Source organism: Anomalospiza imberbis, chromosome 7, assembly GCF_031753505.1.
Source record: "Anomalospiza imberbis isolate Cuckoo-Finch-1a 21T00152 chromosome 7, ASM3175350v1, whole genome shotgun sequence".
NCBI lineage: Eukaryota > Metazoa > Chordata > Aves > Passeriformes > Viduidae > Anomalospiza > Anomalospiza imberbis.
Window position 1 is genome coordinate 32,606,095 of NC_089687.1, and position 19,667 is coordinate 32,625,761.

The window sequence follows — 19,667 nt, forward strand, 5'->3', positions numbered from 1 at the left end:
TGAAAAGTTCATTTCCATCACTGTATCAGTCTCCCAGTACTTGGCCATTTCCCTGCAAACAGACACAAACTCTTGGGCTCTGCCAGGAGCTGCAGATGCACTGCAGTGCACCCTCTGCAGGTGCCAGCCAAGTAGAAGAGATGGGGATTTTCTTTTTCAGAGGGAATAATTCTGCAATGAGAGCTTTTAAAAAGAGCTGTAATGAAGACTACAAAGATTCATTGCTTTGTTTTCAAATTGCAGGCTCAAACAACTGCTAACATCCAATTATCTTTGCTGGGAATAGTGGCATCCCAAATGTGCTATATTGCTTTTAATTTATACCTTACGTGCCTCATAGGAGGTACAGATTTAGTAAAAGGATGGGGGTTATATTATTGTTGTATCTAATCACACCTTTCCACTTCCAAACTTCTTGTTCTCCACTCGTATTCCACAAAATATTTATTCAAACACATGAAAATTATTCAAGTTTGGACTTTTGACTGACTAGAGACTGAAATTCTCTACCGTGAATAGAGATTATCTCCAGCTATTTGGCACTGATGTCAAAAAAAATGTGCAAAGAAAAAGATGTAAGGAGAGGAGAAAAATGTGGACAGAAGAAATCTGTGCCTGGAATAGGGAAAGGGGACAACTACTAATTTAGTCTTCCTGCATAATTTGTGCCTTATTCCCTGCGTACAATTTTAAATACATTTGTAGAGCACAGAGATCATTTTCACCCAGAGAGAAACAGTTTGAGAAATGACCTAAGGTTCTGTGGGGAAAAATTCCTGCTTATAATTTACTTAAGTGATTGTATTTTCATCTGTAGATGCAAACACATAAGGGCTATTTATTTTTCATCACAGCTTTTGCTGTTATTGTTGTTGTTTGGTATTTGCAAGAGACCTCCTGGGAGGGCAAAGAACACCAAGCTCGAGCGTGCTGCCATGGTATTGGGTGATTCATCAGAAGTTCTGGGATGGAGACTTTCAAACCCTCTTTGTCCCTGTAGTGACAAAAGTCTCTGGAGGAATGGCTGGCACAGGGGACCGAGCTGTGTGGTCCAGATTTCTTCCCCAGGACAGCACAAGTGACCAAGCCCAAGCAGCTACGACAGGAAGGTCACTCAGAGCCTCCCAGTTTAATACTCAGCTGCATTTATCAAACCCTCAGTGTCTCAAGGAGCAGCAGGGGTTTTCAGCACTTCAGAGCTCCTTCCAGAGATGGAGGAGATGCTGCAGAGAGTCATACATATGTTTTGATACCCTGGCTTGGGTCTCAAATCTCACACTCTGTGGGTTTAGACCATCAAATAGCAATTCCCTCATTACTATATTGAATAATAGCAGTTCTGCCTCAGTTACTCATCTCTCTGTATTGAGCTCTGAACGTTGCTGCTTTTAAAGACACCACCATTTTATTTTGTTAGGGGTATTTTGTCTTTGTCTAAGCCTTCAAATCAAAGCAGAGAGTTCATTTTTCTCTATTACCACTGACTGCTTGCAAGTTGCTGTTCCTGAAGTATTTCATAAAGGCTGCAGATATGCTCTCCAAACAACACTGTAAAAGCTAAGAATAGGAAAGCACTAACAGAGGCAGTGGGGCTCTTGAGACACTAAACTCCTTCAGGTCCTAGGAAATAAAATTGGCTTTACCCTAGTCCTGTGCTTTCTTTCTGGACTGCTCAGAAAGCACTCATACTATCTCAAAGTGGGTGTTCAGAAGCTGTTAAGACATAAAAAAATCAAAACACAACCAACACTGACATCACAGGGCCTCCCAGCCAATGGAGGAAACCCACATAGCAAATCTTCTGGTTTAAATCCTGTAAATTTTGTGTGCTAGCAACATTTGACTGGATGGAAAGAAAATCTCCTACAATAGAACTGAGGTACAGGCGCTGTTATGAACATTTTCTCTGCCAAACCCTCCCATGGCTTAGATGGTGTGATAACAGACTGCACAATTAGGATTAAATCTGACTTTTCAGAAAAGCTGGGGGTGAACTGAGGTTTAGACAGAGCTTTCATCCATTTGATCATATAGAAACCACTCTTGGCTGCTGGCATCACTGAAACCACAGTGGCTGTACAACTGTCCTTGGCTAGTGGGAAACTCTTTGTACTAAGTACTTCCCTTACCTGTCCATTATTGTAGAAAGGTGTGATAGAAGAAGGAAAAAAGAAAATAAAAAATATGAAGCAAAATCCAAAGACAGATTTTTAGTTCCTCTCACCTCTACTGAACCGCTGGAAAACTTCTGCCATTGACATAGGCAGACTCAGGACAAAATCAGAGCATTCAACAGCAGCACCTCCACATGTCTTTAGCAAGCTTATTAAAACTACAAAAAAAAAAAGCATTTGGTGTGAAGTTCTTGAAAACAGGGCCAATCAGAGTGAGTCTGTGCTGCAGCATATGCTGCCTGCCACCTTTTCCACCCAAAAATATGGGAAGAGGAATGTTTTTCCTTCATAGCACTAATAGAAGCCACCACAAAAAACATATTCCAGAAGAATTAAACTCAACATTTTATCTCGGGAATCAACAGTTTTACTTGCCAGTAACATTACTGAAAATTTTTACTTTGGCCAAACAAGCATCCATACAGTATTTTCTACTTGAAAACTAGTTTTGTTTTGGTTTTTTTTTTTTTTTTTTTTTTTTTTTTTTTTTTTTTTTTTTTTTTTTTTAATTCCTAGCAGGGAGATTAGACTTGTGAATGTTGAACAGAGGAAGGGAATGGCTTCCTGTGTTTCACCAAACACATCCACAGAGCCACATGCAAACACAGATACACAGACCCCCTGCAGAAAAGATGGAGAGGCAGGATCTGCCATGCTCCACCAGAGGCTGGTGCAGTGTCCACCCTCTCCTGCCCAAAGCCATAAGAAAACAAGAATTACCATGTGAAACACTGGAAAAAAGTTCCTGTTCAGTCTCACACTTGACCTCAGCTTCAAAATCAATTTTTCATCAATATTGAATAGAGGAACAAGGACTGCAGCCTTCAGGTTCTCATTATTTCAAAGTGCTTCAAAGCACTAAAAAAATAATAAATATAAATCCTAAGTGAGGTCAAGTGGGGAAGACTCTGCCCATAACTTCGCTTTTCCTGCCATCCATTAGTGATGTGCTGCTGTGTGAATATAACACCTGAAGAATCAATTCCAGCTGTACTTTAACTAAAACTCATAATAAACAGCTACAGGATGCAATGAAGCTACCTGCTAATTTCTTATCCAATATATGTATCTTTCCTTCCAGCTTCTCACAGATTGCTGTTGCTGCTGAGGTCCACATCTTCGCAGCTCTCCAAACTAAATCTAACACTCACACTGACAGTATAAATTATGGGCTAAATAAAAATACCAGTGAGAGAGAGAAAAAAAAGTTTCAAGGACTAGTGCTAAAGAAAAGCAAATCATTATTCTATATAATACAGCTATAAAACATGTAGTTGCTTATCTATGTTCACCCTGAGCAGAATAACAGAAAAAAGGGAGATTCAATTAGAATAAAAGCAATCAATCCAGATGCACAACCATATGATTTCACCAGATTAAAAAAAAAAAAAAAACCACACAGAAAAGGTATAGAATAATTACCAGCTAAGTGGCCTATGTAGGGATTTTCTTACATATCTTTGCACTACCATTACATATCTCTTCAGAGGAGTCAAGATGCATTGTCCTTCCTTTTGAATTAAATAATTTTAACCCCTCTGAAGATAAGGATGTTGCCCTGGGATGTATTGCCTCTCTCATTCTGTGGGAGCACTGCTTTTATCTCACCAAAGTAAGACACACAGCTTGGAGGCAAAGTGATACAATGTGGTGAAAGAAACCTAAATACTGATGCTTTAAAGCTAACACACAGAAAACTTTCATTGACACCCTTTTTAAAATACAGTGCATTGAAATAAAGTCATAGCTCATTTCAAAACTGTACCTGCACTAATTTAAGTAGTCATAGCCCGTTTCACAATTGTATCTGCACTAAAAAAAAAAAGTTTACCAAAGAGTATGTCAAGTTTCTTATGCACATCTGTTGCCACAAATGTTTCCCAGTAAGTCACATCTGAAATATACCAAAGCATTTATGTGAAAAATTAAACTGGTAAGAAGGAAATACAGATTTACAATTTTAATCACATTATTCATTATTATTCACCATTCCCTGCTCCTCTTCAATATTAAACTGTTCAAATTTCTCCTTCTTCCCACCTCAGAATTTTTTGACTGTAAAATCTTCACAGTAAGATTTGTTCCCAAGAAAGCAGTGAATTTTGCTTTCCAGAATCTTCAAGTGAGGATAACTCAACTATGATTTCCCAGCCCATATGAAGGACATCTTATTCCATTATTCCATCTGAAACTAAGCTGAAAGAGTGAGCAGATTTCTCTTACCTGTTTGTGAGCATGATCATAAGAGTTAATGTGATTGTCAAACTCCTGGTGTTTATAGTACTGCTTGTCACAGAGTTCACAGTAGAAGTTGGCTTTAAGATCTTCCAGAGCTTTTGCTATCGTGTTTTTCTTTTCAGCATAGTCCTGGAGGAGGGGCAGGAAAAAGTAATTTTAGTTTTGCCTTTGATGCTGCGAATGGATTTTGTGCTCTGCAGTTAATCATATTTGTAAACATTTACACACCTCTGTAACTAAAAGCCTTCCCATATTTGCTGTGTTACACTGCACATATTTACTGGATCTGCTGTGAGGCTGAAGATTTGCACACTTCAGTTTGCTATAGAGTTCCAGCTCCCCTTCAGGGCTCTGTCAGAGGCTAGAAGGATATCCCGGGGTTCTATTTAAATACAAATATTTATCATGCTGAAGGCTATTTTCAAGTTCATTTTAATCCAAGCCTCACTCCTAGGCAATATACGCAATCACAAAAAGCATGAAGATACGAATGGCAATAATTTAGTTACAAGGCTTTTACAAGAAAGTTTGCTTACTTAAAAAAAAAAACAACAAAATTAAAGAAACTACTAGGTCCTTCTTGAATGCCTGTACATATGAAACATGAGGAACATTTTCATAGCTGAGATGTAATTAATATCTTCATCCCTTTGTGTTTGTCATCCCATATCAGGACACACACATCTCTGTTTACCATACATTAGCCAACGCATCACATACAACTCTGCTTATCATTTATGAGAAAATTGCATATGAGGCTTTTTAATTCCCTAAATACATCGGTGGTAACATGGCCTGTTGTGAAAGAGCATGGAAATGGTCTGTCATGTCAGATTAGTGTAATACCAGTTAAACACTGAGCATGTATAACCTCAGTGCAATGGTTCCTGCGTCTGACAAATCTGCCTGGGATAGAATCTCAGGTCGAAATCCCAAACATGTCAAATACTGTTCAACAAATCAAACCCCTTGGATTTGTTCCTCAGAGTTTCTTCACTGTGAATTCTTTGGTTCATTTAGACTGAGAGAAATGGTAATATTGTAGTCAGAACATCCAAAAGTGAGTTAATTTGGAGAAAAAGACTGTATTTGGTTGCAGATTTCACAGCTGACGACTCATATACTTCCAATGTATTTTGGGGACTTTAAAATGGAAAATTTATGTTTATCAGATTAGAATATTTTCATAACAATGCTGTTTATTCTCAAGAGAGAGGGACAGTAGTCACAAAATTAAAACTATATCCAGAAAGTACTTATTATTTAAAGTAGCACTTTAACTATAATTCAGCATGATTGGACTGCTAGCAAACACTGTTGATTCATACCCAAACTGAAGTACTCCCTCACCAAAATTTTGTCCATTAATAGAATTGCACAAGTCACTTCAGAGTGGTGTTTTGAATATTGGCTGACACATGACAAATTCACACATTCCTAACACTTTTCTACAGTGATGTTTCACAAAATCTGCTCCATTTAAATCCAAACTGAGTTAGCATTTTATCTCAAGAAATAGCAGTACTTTACACTAGAAAATACATTTATGCACTATGGAAATTTCACCTGGAAACCCTGCACTTAGCTCTTGGTATCAACTAGGAAAAACTACAGGTTTTAAACCACTTCAGGTATTACCAGGATGCTGTGTATGGAAAGCAGTGGAAATAGCATGAAGACCCTAAGGAGATACACTCCCTTGAAACACTTTAAAAATAATTCTTGTAGTCTACAAAGGGAGAACACCTAATTTGGGTTTATTAAAACATGAAAAAGAAAAATCTGAATTTGGGGAAATTATCAGAACTCTGGAATACTACACAACATCATATATATATATATGTGTGTGTGTGTGTGTGTGTGTGTATGTGAGGAGAGTCAATGTGATGGATCCTAAGACAAGAACAGTGAATTCAATAATAATTTTTCATAAAGATCTTACACCATGCTGTTGATTAACCCTCAAGCAAGCATTTGTAAGACTTACTAATGTTCTGAAATACCTTGAATAAAGTTATGTAACTTCAGTGGTGGTGTCCTTGACTTAAAGCACCATTTTTGAAACAATATATTTTTTTCATAGCAAAACCCAACCTGAATGCAATTACATTTGGCATACAAATGCATCTTAATGAGGCAGGGATGCTGGAACTCCATGGAAAAATTTACTGCAAAGGATCTTGGGGTTTCTATCACTAAATTCCTTCGGCTGGGTTTATTTTTGGGCACAGGGTAAAATTTACATTACAATAGTACATCAAAGTTTCCAAGGTAAGTGAAGAATGGCAACACATCTAAATTAAATGCAAGTAGATGGGGTGGAACACAATAATGGGGCTCAGTCATGCATGGAGAAGGGACTTTGAAATTACAAGAACCAGAAGTACTTGACCTTGGGAACATATGAATGGCTGTATTGGTTCAACCTTTTAAACCCGTGCAAGACTTTGATCTGTACAACTGAGGAAAGTGACTCTTAACTCAGCATCACTCCCTTTGCTTTGCACCTGAATTCTGCTGGTTTCAGCTGTTGCATATTGGAAAGGGCCATCAACACTTACCTTTTATTCCCTTTGACTGGGTTATTGTTAAGTACATGTACCCCTAGCACACCTTGTCTCATGTTGTGCCCCTGAATGACATTGCTCTGGTTTATTCATTAATTCCTTACACTTCATCACCTCTGCTTATTCTTTCCTTAGTCTCCAAAAGATCCAAGAACATGCTACACCACAGTGCCATGCGTGAATCCACTCTTAGTCTCTGTTTTCTACCCTCTCCCTTTCAGATTTTTTTGTTTTAAATCATGATGCAGCACTAAACTCCTTTATCATCCACATCCTTTGCTACTGTAAAATGTTTTATGCAGTAAAATAAACTGGCAGATGTTCCTATGCAGCTACTAAACTTCATGAAACTAAAAATTTCCCATTTCTCCAGAGGCAGCACAACAAACCTCAAGACTTCAACCTACTGTATTTCACATGCACACACACAAAACCCCCTTAAGAACACCCTTAAAGGATGGTGTTCAGGAGATTCTCTGTCATTGTGGGATCCCCTGGGCTAGGCTGGGACTGAGTCTACTGCTCCTGCTGCTGGCAGTGAGCAAAGTCCAGAGTCACTGGGAGTGAGGAAAGTCTCGTTTCAAGGATGGGCATGATGCCTTGTGATGGCTGACCTAGAACAGAGACTGGACAGAGATAAAGAATAAAGTAGGGATTTATTAAAAGGCCTCAATGGTGCCCAAGGCCACCTTGGGCAGCACAAGAGCCCAGCCAGGCCTACAGCCCAGGTGAACCCAAAATGGTCACAAAATGGATGACCAATCATAGGGTCTCACACTTTTGTAAGTTCTGCTCCAATTGCATATTGGAGTTAATTGTCCAGTTACAGCCCCAGTCCATCCTTCTTGTTTTTCTCTCTCCAGTCCACATGGTTTATGTTCTTGGGCCTGAGATTTGGATCATTTGTTCCTGGTCCCCAGCTGGAGAAGGAATTGTTTTGTCTCCCTACTCTGTGAAGAGAGCTCACCATCCCTAATATGAAGCTCAGACCCACACACTAAAGCAGCACAGAGTCTGAAAAATAGAAAAGCTAAAACCTGAGGCATCAAGCAGAGACTGGAAACAGGAAAACAGAGGCTGTTGGGTTTTTGCCTGCCAGGCTGTTACTGTCGATTTTGCAAGGAATGCTGCCTTGGCAGAGGAGGCTTTCCCTAGCCCTGTCCATATTGATGAGGGATAACTGCCCAAAACCTGACAATAACAAATTACAGTCCCTGGACCTTGAGAGCAGCAGGCAATGGAGTGCAGACAGAAATAACCTGGAAACTTACTGGAGAGGAATATTCCTGGAGTAAAGTAGCAGCCAAAAACTCACTTAAACTGGTTAAATATGATCAAGTTTAGTTTCATTTTCATCAAGATTTGCAAACCATCCTGGAAGTTTTAAAAGAACTTTGAATTATGATTCAGCCTGGTAATAAAACTCAGAACTGAGTGTCACTTAGTTTCATTATTTTTTTCCTGAAAGGCTTATTATCTGAAAGCCTACAGCTATAATTCACTGTAGCTATTTTTCATAATTTATATGAAAGATATCTAATAAATGATACCATCTATCAGCTAGCTTTATTTCTCTAAATCCATCTTCTCCATCCTCCAAAGCCTTAAGCCTATGCAAATGCTATTGCAAACATCTGATAAATTGGATTAAAAGCAGGCTTTATTCACAGAGGGGCTGTCACAAACCAGACTGGACTTTGTGCTCCCATTACAAGAGGGAGAGAGAAAGAATACTACAGGAGTGCTAAACTCTTTACACAGATAACTTTGGAGAGCTCAATGGATGCCTCAGCCATGGGACTATTTTTATGGAGTGCACTTCAGGCTCACACTTCTACTATCTGCAGAAAGGTCAGCTGACAAAAGAAAAAAAAAAGGAAGAATGTGAAATTATAATACATTATCTATTCCATGGTGATTACTAGTGTGAATATTCTTACTTTACAATAAAAGTGAGCTCCTTTTATTGAAGCAAGCTACTCTGCATTTACTGTAGACTTAAAAGGGTCAGGCCTGCAGTCACTGCCAAGGAAAATGTATTACAGAAATAAAGCCCTTCTTCAGGATAATTTACTGGTATAGTCATCCCAGAGAGGATTAGGCTGCTCTGGTCTGATCCTCTGGATTAGAGCCCATTAGACCTGACAGATGTTCCAGTGTAACCTTGTTTCACAAAAAGATATTTAAAGCATTTTTTTCCTGTTACAATAACTAAACAAAAAAGCAAAATTGTGGTTTAGACATTTCCAGAAAAAAACAAGCTAATACCCTTGATTAATGCAAAACTCTGCATTAGCTATATTTATATGAAAAAAGCAGCCTAAAAATACATTGTTACCAAAAAAAAAAAAAAAAAAACAGCCACAACTTAAGAGCACACTTTCCTATAGTTAATTAACTGTGACAGGCATGAGCACAATTAACAAAGGATTCCTTAATGTCTGGTGTATTTATTTGGTATTATAAAGACAGCAGATTTTGTGGAATAAAATGTACAGTTTACTAACTTCTCCTCTGCTATCAATCGGTATTACTTGGTATGTAGAATTTTTTTAGTATCTTTGCATAGCACTTTTTTTCTTCCTGTAAGCAGTCTGTGCATCATCCACTGATGCATTTGAAGGAATAAATGAAAAATAGAATACATTAATAATATTAGTACAGTCTAGTAACAAGTCTAATTATTTATAAGGTTCCTGTCCTTATCAAGGTGGGGAGACAAAAGCAAAAGGCAGTTAGATACATGGATCAAATTACTCATTGATCCTGACAAATTCATTTCCAAGCAGTAGAGAGGGAGTTTCAGTAAGGAGACTGACAACTGACTGGGAAAATAATTACCACGAAAATTGTCAGGTCTTTTTGATTATCCTACCTGAAACTTTCCCATGAGTTATAGGAGGTGATAGCAAACTACAGCTCACAAAGCCACAAACACTATTTGCTTGATGCCTTCTGACATTCTCCTTTTGGGCAAAGGTGTTTCCAGCAGTGACCCCACTGCTTCACTGCACTGGATGGGGATGGGCCCAAGGAAGGAGTGGTACTTTAAATTAATTAAACATCAGAGGCTGAAAAAAACCCACACCACCTTTGTTTTTTCTTCAAGACTACCTGCAGACACCCAGTTCCAACCAAAGCACTTATTACATCCAGGAGAGCTAATCAGTATTCTGCTGAAAATGCACACTTGAAAATGCTATTGAAGATGTGCAAATTATTGTAAAACTGGTTTCTCAGCTTCCCAATAAACACACAGACAGTACTTTGTGTTTGGGTAAACACCCTAGCATTAGGATAAATAACACAGTGAAATTAGAATGAAATAGCAAAATTTATTCCCATTAGTGCTGTTTGCTTCCTAAAGTCATCCTAATTTTGCAACACCACATTTGCCAGCCATACACCTACTAATGCAAGCAGCTGAATCCCACACCCCCTGCACTAAATGGAGTGAGACAGATGAGAACAGGGCCAAATCCGGACTCAGTGGAGAGCAAAGCAATGCAGAACAGTGTCCTGCCATGGTGAGACTGAATTTACTGGAAAGGAAGCTCACAATGAGGCAGCAATTTGTTATCAGGTTTGTCTGACTCATTTACTTACCTAAAGCACTTATAGTGTATAATTACTTTTAACTGGGACTCATAAAATCACTGGATTGGTTTTTTCTGCCATTAAAACTAACTGTTGGGCACGGGCCTGTAGAATTATTTATTTATTCTAGTGCTTTCTAAAACCTACTTCCAGGCAGAGCAGGCACTTGTGAAGTGAGAGTTCTGGCCACACATTTTTGCCTGGGAGGCTGTATTAAAAAGGAGCTCTTTATCAGCACTCATGGAAAAACACAGGTGTAGTTATGTCAAAGAAAAATTTATCAACCACATCTCTACCACTGATCTTTTGACAGAGTGGAACTGAAGGAGGCTTTGATGTAGAAAGGAAACATGGTTTAGCTCTAGATATTATTTTCACTGAATGTTCATCACTGCTTACTGATAAGCATGGGAAGAAGCAGCCTGGTATTCATCTCCTTTACTCCTCTACATTAAATAGTCCAGTCACTTACTTTAATTAGAGCAGAATTTTGATTTTAAAACATACTGGGATTTAAAACATTTTGGCTTTTTATTTCCTTATAGAAGGCATATAGATGTCTGAAGATTTTCATAGCCACTTGACTTAATTCAATTGACAGGTGAGTGTCTAACATAATTAGACTCTTTGGGAAAAATCAAGTTCCTCTGAATCTTCCATTGACACACTGAACTAAATGAAGTGAGTGCCTTTGAACCCTGCAGAACTCACAGCCCTGGAGATGGACTGAAAGCCCCTCTTGAGCACAAACACCAGGTGCTAGAACAGATGTCAGTGTTCGTGCCTGGCAGCCCTCAATCCAAGGGTTATGACCACATTTTTCATAAGCATTTCAGGACCTGAGGAAGGGCAAAGGACAGCTTAGGGCAAGTTGTTTATTTATTTTAACCACAGGTTAACTGACTGCCAATTGACTGTCTGCTATTAATTTGTATTAAAAAGTTGCTCTAGAGCTCGTCAAGCTTTAATGAGTTGGTGAAGTTAGTTTTTGGTCTAGGAAAATTGCCAGTAAAGTTGAACAAGGCATCAGGGAAACAGAAAATTTGACCCTATGTTAAATAGATTTAATTTGGAGCATGTGATTGACCTAGGGTAAAACTTACACCTGAAATTTTGCATACTTATATTTTCAGGATGAGACTTTTTGGTGATTATTCCATTCAGCCTTCCTCGATTTGGCTTGTCATGCTTGACTGTAATAATTTTTGTTTCTGCAAAATTTTTAGCACGATCCTCTGTAGTGATTTTTTTTTTCTCTTACTAAGCTTCCAGAACAGCTTTTCTTGTTTCTTCTGCTTTTGCTTATATTTTTTAAAGTTTTTTTTAAAGAAAGGCAAAATTAATATAATGCATGAATTGAAATAAAGATGTTTCTGTCTCATTTCATTCCCTTGAAGAATACAATTTCTCCGTGACTGGTTAAAACTGCAATCTCTTCTACTTTTAAGAAATCAGATATATCATTATTAAAATACAAAACAACGTCTCAAAAATGCAAGCGTTACTTTTGTCCTATTGAGGGCATTTCAACTCATATTTTAAATTCAATCAATGATGTTTTCAGAGCCAATCTGTTAGCTGGGAGCTACTAAGGAGCACATGGTGCCCCACTGCACTCCACACTCCTGGAAATCCCCACAGCTGGCTCAGTGACTTTTCTTTACAGACCCTTGTTGTGGTTCTATTTTGTTATTGCTTTCCAGGCCATTAAGTCTTTCTATGCAAATTTACTGTCTTTTTACAGCTTTAGGGATCCATCACGACTGGCCCTACGTTATGTGCCACGAGCACTTACCTGCCCAGCCACTGAGACAGAGAGCTCAGCCCTGGGCCAGGTCTGACACACTCCTGGGCAGCTCTGCGTGTCTGCCCGAGCAGCCCTGGCTGTGGGCAGGAAACAATTCCAGCTGCAAACCAGGACAACCTACTCCAGCATGCAGCTGATGGCCTGTATGGCTTTATCCCACTGTCCTACACGGACATGTTCTGTTATTAAATAGAGCACGTGTACGGGGTTGGAACTCCTAGCTAAAAAAACCCCACAACCAACACCAAACCCCAAAACCCACTAGGAATTACTCTCCTGAGCTCCTTCAGTTGTCTAATTATGAATATGTATGAGCTTAAGATTTGTGTTATGATGCAATAAATATTTATTGTCCTAAAATTAATCCTCAGTGTTATCACAGTCAGAAGAACACTTCATCTAAAAAAAAAAAAAAAAAAGCATCACTCCTTTTGGCATCATTAATCATTAAATAATGCAAATAAATCGTTTTACTCAGAAGCCCAGTGAAAAAGTTTGCCCTAATGGGAAATGGGATTAAGTTTAAATTTGCCATAGAGAACAGTCCTTGAAAAAAATCCTTCTACAGATTTATTCTACTCTCGAGTTGATTCAAAATCCTATTCACAATCAGTATTCGAGCGTGATGAGGATGTTGGTCTAAGTGAAAAGGCAGCAACACTACCAAGGCAAAGAGAAATGAGACTGTAAGAACAGTGCTTTGCAAATACACAAAGAGATTTTGAAGATCCTGTTCTTTCATTTCTGAAATTGTTTTTTAAGCTGCCAAACAATGAGAAGAGCCCTGCAGGGGTCCCGATTTACCCTGGCGGATCTATGCTAGCTAAATTAGGAGTGACCTTGTAGCAGGCTGAGGCACAGCATCTTTGAGATGAGATGGGCCTGCTCTTCCTTCTCTCTGAAAACACAATAAAAAATATTGCAAACGTCTGAATGATCTCAGGTTGAAAAAAAAAAAAAGAAGAAATGAGAGGGTATTGGAGTAAGTGCAGCTGCTGCTGAAGCAGCTGCCTATATGCTAAATACAGTAGCTAACAACCCATGGCAAATATCTTTTCCCAATGAGCTTTAATGAGTTTGTCTGACTCTGTGTGTGAGAAACAAATGGCAAATGAAGCATTTACCATTGTTGTGAGCCCCACCTGTATAAGAAGTTGCTTGGATAGATGCAACTCATAAGAATAGCTACTTTATGTCAATGTTAATACTTCAGTTTGAAGACTTTAGGCTGCGTAGTCGGATAGCTGATAGTCAATAATTTCAATAAAAGAGAAAGACACTAGAAGCTTAAGAGAAAATACCACCTAAGGTTCATACATGCCTAAAAGGAAGAAGTTCACTCCACCTCCTGGCCACAGGGGAGAAGAAAAAATTCTGGTTGATTTGATACTTTTCATTTTTGTGTTAGAAATTAGGAGAAACCAAAGAACTGGGGTACAGCCATGTGTCAAGATATATGGTTAGGCAAACACTTCTGAAGCTGACAGTGTGAGAAACAGAAAAGGCATGAGAAAGCATTTTTATTGATCTATTTGCTGTCTACTACCCAGGCAAGCATTCAATACAGCCAACCCTGCCACGAGGACAGCCAAACTCCAGTGCCTGACATCCCATAGATGTACACAAGCTGATGGAAAACACCTAAAAATGACTGGCCACTACCACCAATGACATTTCCAAGGAGACCCTTAAAAAAGCACCAAGACTGTGGTCATGCTGGGAATGGCTTTGATGCCAGCAGTAGGAGACAAAAGCAGTGCCTATGATCATCAACTCCTCATTGAGCACTGATCATTAACTACATTCTGAGAGATGCAGGGAAAATGAGCCGCATCCACAAAACAGCCAAAGCTTCCTCAAAAATATCCCACTTAAGCTCACACGTTAGCATAAATGATACATTTAGACTCACCCTGGGTCACACTGTTCCATTTCCTCTCCTGTTTTTCCACACTGAGCACTGTCAAAAGTCTCTGAAGTTGAGCAAAAATGCAGGGAATGACATCTTGTCATGCTGTCAGCCAACGAAATTGGGTTTTAAATACATTTTCAATATACACTGACAAAAGCTCAGGACCGGACTGGAGCCTGAGATCTGAGTGAAGTCTGAGGGACTATTTCTGCCAATCTGTCACACACTGCAGGGCTCAGAGCAGCTATCAGAGAAGGAGATGCTAAACCACAAACCCTCTGTGAGCAGAGCTAATCCACTCGTGTCGGCTTTTCCCAGCAACCGGGACATTGCAAAACCTATCAGGTCAGGTTTGAAACTCCAAATATTTCATGTACCTCACTGACCATTTCTATTAGAGAAGTGCCCATAGATTCCTTTTGCTTTAGGGACTCTGAACAGAGGAAAAAAAGACAGTTTTAGAGTCCCCAGAAGTTGAAATGGTACTCTAGAGGTGCCTCCTCCTCTTCTTTGTGCCTGGCTACTCCTGCTCAGTGCCAGCACACTAATTTGCAGGAGCACACGTTCATCTAAATAAATCAGCAAGCTGATCTAGGTTAAAAATAGGGGGAGGAAATGTTCACTTTAAATCTGAATCAATTCATATAACCAGTTAAGCTCCATCATCACCATGCCAGAGCAAACAACAGGGAGGTTGTATGAGATATGGAACAGCTGGGAGGGATGGCCAAGAGCAACCAAACCAATCTTTGTACAGGGGAAACCAAAGCCAATAACAAAAGCATAAGGTCCAAAAGAAATTAATGCAATGATGAAAAAATTAAAACCAAGGCCTCCTAATGTCATGTGCTTTGTAGAAAAATTTTAAAAACCTGCTCTTTTAGGTTTCCATAAAACCACAGATCCAAAGATCTTTATTTTCCAGCCTTCACAAAGAACTTGCTAAATGGCTGTGAACTGCTCAGCAGTTAGAGCAGCATGACCTCCAGCCTCAAGGATCCTCTGAGAGAACTAGAAAAAAGACTGGAAGGGAGAAAGGATGGCTCAACACAGTAGACACAAATGTATACTGAGGAGATGCCAGCACTGGTGGTGAGCTCAAGGCATTTGGTAACAGAAAACAATTTATTGCCCACAAATACTTCATATCCTTGCATTATTCAGTTCTTCCTTGGCCCTAAGCCACACCTGCCACACCAAAAGTTGTCTCTCTTTAGTCAAAATGAACTCCAGTTGCCTTGAAGAAACAAACAGCAGACAAATGCCCCAAACCATGGAAACTGGTTGGATGCACAAGGGGCTTCCCAGCAGGACTCATCACTCACATGTATGCAAAATTAGCATTTCTAAACCTGATAACCATTTTTGTTACAAAGCAAGAGAATCTACACAGAGGCTGATACAGGAGTCACATGAACAGCCCTCCCGCTTAGCTACAGTTAGTAGTAAACCCAGAAAATTTTATATCACCACAATATGGCTATTTATAAAAGAAACAACCTGACATTGTGTACACAGAGCTTAGCACAGCCTACTGAAAACAGTAAGTGGACAAAAATATACGTATGCCCAAAGCTTAAAGGTCTTTGGACCTTAGACTTTGTTCTTCAGCAGAGCAGAGCCAAGCAACTGCAGCACAGGCTGACTTCCTCTGGGTTTGAGATTCAGCTGTGGATCCTGCAATATTAATGAGCAGTATCCCCACAGTGTAACCTGTTTTTCTTTTCCATTAGACCCTGCATTATTGAAATATACATAAACTCTTGAGTTCTTTGCCCCTCTGTTAATTGAGGCTGACATAGGTGTGCCATTTCATGTATACATTAAGATGCACACACACAGGGCATGATGTACTGCAAAAGCTACACGTCTGCAATAGCTGATTCCTGATTATCATGTGGTCTTTTCATGGGTTTTAGTATGAAAAAGCAGAGTGAATACAAATAACTTTATTTTAAAAAGAAAAACTCAGCTCAGACAGCACTTCCAGATCAATATTCCTGTGTCACTTTAAAACGCATTAATCTACAGCACAGTTTATCAAACAAAAAACTGCATACTAACATGTTGCTTCTGAAAATTGTCCTAACAATTAAAAGGAATTCACTTATTCATTATATTTCTATATTTATTCTATGCATTTTGGGCATCCAGTGAAAAAACAACTATTTCCACAAATTGAATTCCATCATACAGCAAAAAAACTTCATGGATATTAAATGAGATTAAAGTATTTGAACTACTCCAGACAAGAAATTTATTTCCTCCAAATAGGATGGAAGGGTACTCAGCAGAGGATGCTCATGTTGAAGTTTTGTGTCAAGTTACTGCCAGGAGGTGTTAAATGAAGACAAAGCACTTAAGGTTTTTTGTTCCAATTTCATCCTCAACAATGCAAATGAAGCTTTTATAAATGTATATTTAAAGCATTGTTTGATCAGTGGTTTTGATGCATATTTTGATTGCTTTGCATGTCAAATTTCACATGCAGAAGTTTAAAGCAGTATGTTTAAATACACACATGCATGTGTGAAAATAAAGTAGGTGGCAACTTCGTTTATCATCATCAACATTGTTTTCATAAGCAGCTTTTCAAACAACTTGATCCACAAGAGCACATTAAATCAAGTAATGACCATGGCCCTGCACTGATGGCAGCAGAGCTCCGCCAGCTTCCACAATATGAGTCAGCAATTGTTCTGTGATATCTTTAATTTGGTACAAGCTAAATCCTCTTAAGAGTGCCCGCTGCAATCCAAAAGGTCAAACAGGAAAGTGGCAGAAAATCAATACTGACAGCTTCTGTCACCCTCCACAATCTATATAGCTCTTTCTAAGCCAAATTGCTTCTTTCTAATCTTTCTAATATTTGGCTGCTGAGTCTCTCATGTAACATCAAAAAAAAAAAAAAAAAAAAAAAAAGGGAAGTAAAGAGGGGATAAAAAGAAATAATTACTTTCCCGAAGAGAAAGTTGTAATTTTAGCATCAAAAAAAAAGAACAAAGCTGGTTCTTGGCTGGGGTTTGTGCAGATACTGCTGTGATCAAAGTTGCATTTTAATACAGAGACTGTCCAAAGTCCCACCAAAATGACTGACTGCACTCCTGCATCAGCCACATTTTTGAGGCGGTTAGCCCAAAATTTTGAAAACCAGTTGGGCTCATTTAATTTTTTTACAACTCTTTAGAAAGTACACTCCCTCTATTTACTGGCTTTTAATAAGGTTTATTATGAAAAGACAGTGAAATAAAAACACCAGAAGGCTTTAGATCAAGCTTCAAAAAAACGGCTTTCTTGCCTACTGTACTTCTAATTATGAATAAACACCAGCACGAGTAATCAATACATGCAACCTGGGAAAAACACTAATTTTTCAGGGAAGGGATTTTAATACAAGGAAAAGAAAAGGTCATTCTAATCTAAACCAGATTAATAAATTAGTCATCCCTTTAATGTTGATATGAAAATTTAACAGGTGCTGCAGCTGTTAGCAATCTTGTCTTTAAAAAAAATGCCTTAACAACAATAGTAGAAAAATACGGATTTTCCTCAAAAAGAAGCTGAAAACACATAGAAAAGAATCAATGCTCAGCAGTATCCTGCTTTTATTTGGATTCTTTCCGTAAGAATGTGAGACACAACTGTTGATTATAATAATTTTTTCTGCATCCTGAATTTGTGAGGTTTTTGAAACATTTTTTCATGACTGTGTCCCCACCACCTTAAAACTGGGCTTTCCAGCTCAGTAATCACAAGAGAGCAAGTGATGCAAGCAGAGAAGCTGTGATGGCGGTCATCACTTTGGGTTTTTAAAATAATTCTGTTCAACCTTTTCAAGAGAGCTGTTGTAGTATTGATTTTTTCCTTTATTAAAAGAAAACCATTGTTTGGCCAGCTCAGTCTTTCTGACAGGAAAGGATGGAAGGTGCTTTACACCAGGAATTTCTACCTGTTGTAAGGCAGGCAAAGCCCTGTGCCACAGCATGACACGGATGAGTTACATATTTTCCTTAGCTGGCTTCCTTTAGGAATTATCAAGTATAACCATAGGAGACTCACCTTTAAAGATTATGTTGATGGTATAAATACATTCTCTACATAGAGACTGCTTCCTTTCTGGAAATACCTTGCCAAGGAAGGTGTATATGAAATTACTGCTGTGAAAAATAGCTCCTGAAAAAGTGGTAGGAAGAAGCAAAAAGTTTTCAGTCCTTTCTCTTTCTGGGGCCAGTGTTTGGCTTCTGCTTTAAATGGCAATTCAGCCACTGAACATACAGTTTTTAATCTTCACCTTGCACACTTAATTTTAAAGGCAATGAGAACAAAACAATTTCATAGAAATTCACTGACCTTTTAAAAAGCTTTCCTACACCATTTTCTCTCATAAATAGGTAAGATATTTACTAGCATGAAGCTTTTACTTTTTCCATCAACAAATACTTTTTCCCCTCCCTGCCTGATTCTAATCATAGTGTTCTTTATTTCATATAAATAATTGTTAAATAAAGCATTGTAAATAGCTTTTTAAAGTAATAGAATCACAAAGAGAAGTAGTAGACAAAACAGTTCAACAGAAAATTTAAAATGCAAATTCTTAATATTTAAATGCCTGCTTGCATAATCTCAGAGCTCCCTGGCACCTGTATTAGTTGATTAAGTCTTTATTTTGGGCAACTGACCGTATCAGAAGGACAGGCAGCATTGTTCTTGAAAAAAACCCATAAATAACACTTCTGTCCTACAAAACATGGCATTTCATTCCTCACTTCAAAGATTATCTTATATTGAGAAGGTTCTGTTGCAGTTTTTTATTATTTCGATTACAGTAATATTTATTATGATTTATTACCATGTTATGGTTTGCGTTCGTATCTCTGGAATATTAAAATAATGTTTCAAAAAAATCTCTAATTATATAATGATGACAAAACTTTAGGCTTTCAAGTCTTGTTCCTTCTCCAAAAGTGACACATATACAAGATTTTATATATGTAGATACACTTTTGTACTTCTAATTTTGCATTCTAGTCTTTTCAACACTAGGTTGAATTTGAGGGAAGAATTTTTGAACAGAGGATCATGGCATGCATGTTGGCATTTATTAATGTCAGAAGAAAGCTGACAACTTTTCTGCAGCCCTCGCACACATTAACGAGCATCCCACCAGCTCTGCTGCTGGCACAGGAGCACCAGAAGGCAAAGCCAGCCTGTTGTACTTATTTTTTCTCCAGCCAGAGGGGAGTAGCTCTTAATCTACTGCTGAAAGTATTGACTTTACACAAGCAGAAAGGTGACACCAGTATCATCCGTGGGCAAGATCAATGGAAAGGTGACAGAGTCAAACAATCCCACCTAAATACAAGAGAGCCACA

At 38.5% G+C, this 19,667-nt stretch overlaps 1 protein-coding gene across 1 annotated transcript in view; it reads right to left on the minus strand.

Annotated features, from left to right (window-relative positions):
• ZNF804A (zinc finger protein 804A) overlaps nt 1–19,667 on the minus strand; it is a 144,514-nt gene that overhangs the window by 30,258 nt on the left and 94,589 nt on the right. Inside the window, exon 2 of the mRNA XM_068196403.1 lies at nt 4,398–4,541. Within this exon, the coding sequence (XP_068052504.1) occupies nt 4,398–4,541 (144 nt within the window). The remainder of the gene's footprint in view (nt 1–4,397; nt 4,542–19,667) is intronic.